Raw genomic sequence first — 5,926 nt, forward strand, 5'->3', positions numbered from 1 at the left:
GTATTAAAAAACGAATCAATTGCAGAAAAATGTTGTTTCGGGCGGCCACGGATTTCGATATCATAATAATACAAACAATATTAAATATAAATTACCATAAATATACATGTACAAATCCGAGTCTACTGCCTTACTTACCTCTTTCCATTTCTCTCCTAGTTATTTTCTTGAATACTCTTCTTTTCCCACTGAATTGTATCAATTCTTTACGAGATCATTTTCTTCCCTACCCACAATTGTTCTTATGCAATCATTCTTCACCCTCTCCTTTCCCAAAGCTTTCAGAATCAGACGATCAGAATTATCCGATTGGAAAACGATACGATTGAAACGAATAATTTTTCAGTTAATTTTTTTACAAATGTATATACAATTAAAGTGTATATTTTTGAACGAGTAATATAAATTACTATTTTATATAAAACAATAAGCGATATATTACAAAAAATCTAATATGCAATAAATGTAGATACAATATATAACATAAAATATATAACATAAAACAGAATATGCATGTGTATTTGAATTAAGTGTAACAGTTACTCAGTCTTGTTTGTTACAAATTGTAGAAAGTTGAATACAGTTCGGTATCTTATACTTTGATGCCGATAATTTAATAGACAGCATATATAAAACGGATCGACTCTGTTCTTCTAAAAAGACAACCTCTTTCCACGAGCGCACGCACAAGAATGAAGCACGTGAACCTGCGTTATTTGAAAAAAGGACGATTGCGCTTGCGCCGACTTCGATCAATAAGTTACATGATAAATGTATTTCTCTGTATGAAATTACTCATTTCTCGCTTCCTTTTTATAAAATTGTAAATTTACAGAAATTTAGTTTCTACTATATTTTGTACAATTTGATATTTATTCTAAATTATGTAATTTATGACACAAATTATTCTAAAGATAGGGTAAGAATTCAAGAATATTTATTTTAAAAAGAAAAAAGAGAGAATGGTAGCAAGTCTTTATTAATTTCTCCACAGTTCATTTTTTGCACTCGCACAATAATGATCTGCGTAGAGACTCAACATTTTAATCTCACTCGGATCATCCTACTCGCAATCGGCTTATGGCCAAATGAAAAATCAAAATTTCGTAAATTTCAGGCAATTTTATGTTTCGGTGTTTTGATAAGCTTTGTTATATTTCAGGTATGTACATTTTTGTATTTATATTATAAAATATGTAATACAAATTTCATTACAAGTTATAGCAAACACTCGATTTTATCAAAGTTTTAGATATGATCATTTTATTTTTAATTATTAATAATCATTTATATTGCAAAAAATAATAGATAATTACTAAATCTTTATTAAGTTATTATATATTACATACATTGTAGTTATTACATATTTTTACAAAGCAAATTATTTTTTTAATCTGTATAAATATAAACAAATTTCTTATGCAATTTATTTAATAAATTCACACATTGTAGTTGACAGCGTTGACAATTGCAAAATGTACTGCTGATTATATCAAAATTTTTTCTTCTGCAACATTCTTTAGTATTGCCATATTTAGTTACAATATGTTCTGGATCAACGGTCATCATGTAAGTTAATTGTTTATCAATTTGTATAAATCAATATTTCAAAAACAAATAAATTTTATGTTTCACATCTTTTTTTAACATTTTCAAAACAATATTAAATAATACTTTTATTATAGCTGAAAAATATAATGAAGCAACTACAGTATTTCTGTAATGAGTTAAAAGATGAAAACGAAGTTGCTATTTTCAAAAAGTATGGACATTACTTCAGACAATGTACAATTATATTCATATGTAAGACAATATTTCTTATCGATTATCTTTATGCCATAAAGTTGAGTATGTTTCGTAATAAAATTTAAAAAATAATTAAATATTTAATAAAACAATAAGCTCAAAGTAAAAACTACCAAGTGCGAAACTGGCAAATAAAAGCCAAAGCAGGTACTTCGATGCAGGAACTTATTATCGTTAAATTTTATTAAGTAATGTGCATTAAAAATGTACGTTTTTACGGACAAGGCAAATGCGACAAAATTAATTACTTTTTAAATACAAATTTAATTTTCGAATCTAAATTTAAACTTAAATTTCTAAGTCAACTTCTTTTCTTTTTTTTTATTAAATGTTTGACAAGTTTTCTATAATCGCAAATGCGTGATGTAAACCCTTTGTATCACTTTGCTGGTTCAAGCCACTCTTCTGCCATTTATTAAACAGCATTTCGGAGAACAGCCTTTACAGAACAGAGTTTAACCGTCCAAAATGTCAATTTCATCGCAATAAAACTCGTGATTGGCATCAAGTTTATGATTTGTAATAAATTGAGATGAGTTTCTATTATTTGATTTCAATGTTTGAGAATCCTTTTCTTCTGTTGTCTACAAAACTTTGTTCAATGTAAGGCGACGCAATTTTTATGCAAAATTTTGCGCACTAAATTCTTGCATGAATCTTTAAAAATTGAGTCCTTTTGAAAAAATCACACAACTCATCAAGACCGGCATATGATAATCTCGTAAGTTTGTTAAAAAGATGTTTAAATCGTTCTGAGAAGATTTGAATGTAAAGAACTGTAAAGAATGAACGCGATTGTTCTTTCTGTTCATAGTTCTCGGATATTTTTTGTGAGGGAATTAAGAATTTTGAATAATTTTATTTAAGAATTAATTAATTTTATCGCATCTGCTTTACCCACTGTATTTTGCGACTTTTAAGTAAATTTTCTATAATAAAAATCTTGCCAAAAATTAAAAAATTTTAATTAATTGATAAATTTAAACTTGAATTTGATTTCAATATTTGAGTTGGATATCAAAATTAATTAAAGCTGCCACATTAACCTCTCTCTTTTTATTTTTTTAAACATTGTTAATCATCATTTTTATGATTATTGTTTTTATGATCGTATTAACATTAATCACAACATCATATTGTAAATAACCGATATATACATATGTAACGATGACGTTTGTTTCAGGAGATGATTCTATGCATCTCATACTTCTTTCTAACATATATTTTTAGATGATCACATTTCGGTCCGTTAAGATGTTTTATTAAAAATTGAATGAGAGGTTGAAAGTTTTATCTCCTTATAATGATACAGAAACTTTAAAAATATAAATAAGTTTTTTAATGGAAAATGTCCACCAAATTTTATTTGTAAATTGTGCAAAATTTGAAAAAAAAATGATTTTCATCTCCCTCTCTGGAGAAATGTAATTTCTCAGAAAAGAATATAGAAAGTATATGTTTATATGAAAGATCTCCCTTAATTTTCGCAAAAAATCATTTCTTAAAATTTTTTGCTTTAATAGCCTAAAAAACATTCTATATATAATATGTTTACTCTTAATTTTTATTATCATATTAAAAATAAACAAAATTTTATAGTTAAAAAAGAAATCAGAACAGAAGAGTGATTAAAAAAAACAGCAAAATTTGGGAGAAAAAATATTATGCATAAATAATACATTATAGAACATAAAAAGGACAATTTGTATAACTATTTCTTTTATATGTTCTTAGTGTTGGGGATATGCTGGATGTTTATTATCACTTTACTGCCTATTTGGCCACAAATTTTTGGCAGTGTCTTCTACATAAACGAGTCTCAACTACAGAGTCAGACAATACAAATCATGACTGAATACTTTATCGATCAAGAAAAATATTTCTACTTAATTTTGCTGCATACAAATGCAGCGTTTTGCATTGGGGTGACTACGTGGCTAGGAATGGGAACGATGATCATAGGATGGTTTATACACATCTGTGGAATGCTTACAATTACAAGGTAATTAATGAATTTAGAAATAAGCACAATGATTGCAAACAAAATTTTAACTTACTTATTTGTTTAAATTTAAAAAATCCAATTTTAAGAGAATTGCATATTTACAACAAATATATTAATCATAGTTACCGTGTGGAGCAAATAATGACGACCAAAATGTCTAAAAATATTAACTTGAAGAATCAAATTATGATTTATAACAAAAAGATATTTTACGCCGTCGAAATACATTACAAGATTATGAAGTTGGTATACATGAGATAACAATTATATTTTAATCATTGTATTTACATCCTATTTTTCTTGAAGGATTTGCGAACATACATGTTCTAATTTTAAATATTCTATCCTTTTATTATTAATATGTACGGTGAGTTCTTTGAGCCTGAATCTTTTTGGAGTAAGTTTTTTCTTTGAGTTTTTATGACTTATTCTTGAACAACAAGCATATATACAACTACCACTTTGTAATAACCAAAATTTAAAGAGTTTGAATTTAATAAGTTATTAAAATTCGTACAAAAATAAATAAAAATAATTGATAATACCAAACAAATATCAAATAGTGCTAATTATAAAATTAAAAAGAAATATCTTAACATGTGAATTGTATCTTCGTATTTCTTATTATTCTTTAATATTATTTTATCCTTATGTAAATTAATTGTACATTAAAAAAATTATAAAACTACTATAATGATGTTTTAGATTTTCCGAAATGCATCGCTTGGAGATAATGAAGCAATTTTATTCCACTTGTTATGTTCATTTGCTCTCTTTTTATATTTGTTTGTAGCTAACTATATAGGGCAAGAAATAATAAATCACAACAATCACGTATACTTCACAGCGTAAGATATAGATATATTGTTCACGCAATTATATGTGTATACAAACATACCCATACATTTTATATATATATTTTTCATTATTGATTATTCACTGTTCATCACTCATTTATCTAACGATTATTTCATAGATACAATAGTCAGTGGTATAATGCATCATTACACGCACAGAAGATGATACTCTTTATACTGCTACGAAGCAGCAAAGCTTGTAATCTCAATGTCGGAATATTTGTGGCATCTTTGGAATGTTTTGCCTCGGTAAAAATTATAGAACTAATTTGGAGTGAGAAAATGCTTTACATTAATAATGTAATAGAAGATCTATCTTATTGCAGCTAATAAAAACATCAGTGTCTTACTTCACCGTTATGTATTCTTTAGAGGAGTAATGTACAGATACATTATCTATGCATACAAATCGGTTATGATTTGCTTTTCACGAAAAAGGAAAATATATAATATCGACAAATGTGGAGAAACGAATCAATACATTACCATAATGATATTGATTTTATTTTTATTTTTTGTTGCATTATTTATGAAATAATATAAGTTCAAGAATTTTCACACAAACTTTTCGAACAAACTTCCAAAAATAAATATTTATTTCATTTTTATGTTAATTATGTTATATTAAATATATACATCATATATGTCGAGGAGGCTTCAATTGCCGACATTCCCGATTGCCTACAGAACGATTGCTTACAAGCATTATTGTACACATATAAATATTAAAAATACGAATGTACGTTTGTACACATGTCATTATTGTGCACATACACATTGGACACACGACATTATTGTGCACATAACTATTTGAACATTTCATTATTTATCAGTTAATATATCTATACCTATAGTATTAACCGCCAAAAAAACATAAGAAACTGCGTCCATCTCTTCCTACGTAAAAATTAATTACAAAAATTAAAATATTAATAGATATTTTTTACGATTAGATTTTCCGAAGCAAAACAACAAAGAAACTTTGAAGAGATGATAAAATCACCTTGCAATATATGTAATAAAAATATCTAATAAAAACTGTCTAAATATTGAAAAAAATCATTGAAAAATAAAACTTTTACTTTTCATCTCAGGATCATGTGCGCGAAAGTCCGGAAAATGTTCAACGGATCTTTAATCAATATCAAACTCATCATAAATAAAGATGCAAAAAGGAGAAACATTTCACCGAGTGAGGACATTGATACAACATTTAATACATTTAATTCATTTTAGAGAATTTTTTCTTTTTTTTAAG

The 5,926-nt window shown here is 26.4% G+C and overlaps 1 protein-coding gene across 1 annotated transcript; it reads left to right on the forward strand.

The window, feature by feature from the left end:
• The first annotated feature begins 1,018 nt into the window (after positions 1-1,018).
• Positions 1,019-5,191, forward strand: LOC126858696 (uncharacterized). Its single transcript, XM_050609163.1, has 9 exons — positions 1,019-1,162; positions 1,453-1,569; positions 1,686-1,803; positions 3,541-3,808; positions 3,934-4,053; positions 4,118-4,208; positions 4,517-4,659; positions 4,788-4,917; positions 4,995-5,191. Exons 1-9 carry the CDS (start codon positions 1,019-1,021, stop codon positions 5,046-5,048), a joined length of 1,185 nt encoding a protein of 394 aa, XP_050465120.1. The 3' UTR covers positions 5,049-5,191.
• Positions 5,192-5,926: the final 735 nt, after the last annotated feature.

This window comes from Cataglyphis hispanica, unplaced genomic scaffold (genome assembly GCF_021464435.1).
Source record: "Cataglyphis hispanica isolate Lineage 1 unplaced genomic scaffold, ULB_Chis1_1.0 scaffold73_size5926, whole genome shotgun sequence".
Taxonomy (NCBI): Eukaryota; Metazoa; Arthropoda; class Insecta; order Hymenoptera; family Formicidae; genus Cataglyphis; species Cataglyphis hispanica.

Coding starts and splice junctions, on each gene's coding strand:
- LOC126858696 (XM_050609163.1), top strand. CDS start 1,019: ATGATCTGCGTAGAGACTCAACATTTTAATCTCACTCGGATCATCCTA. Junction 3,809..3,933: donor GGAATGCTTACAATTACAAG/GTAATTAATGAA, acceptor TATTAATCATAG/TTACCGTGTGGAGCAAATAA. Junction 4,918..4,994: donor CTTTGGAATGTTTTGCCTCG/GTAAAAATTATA, acceptor ATCTTATTGCAG/CTAATAAAAACATCAGTGTC.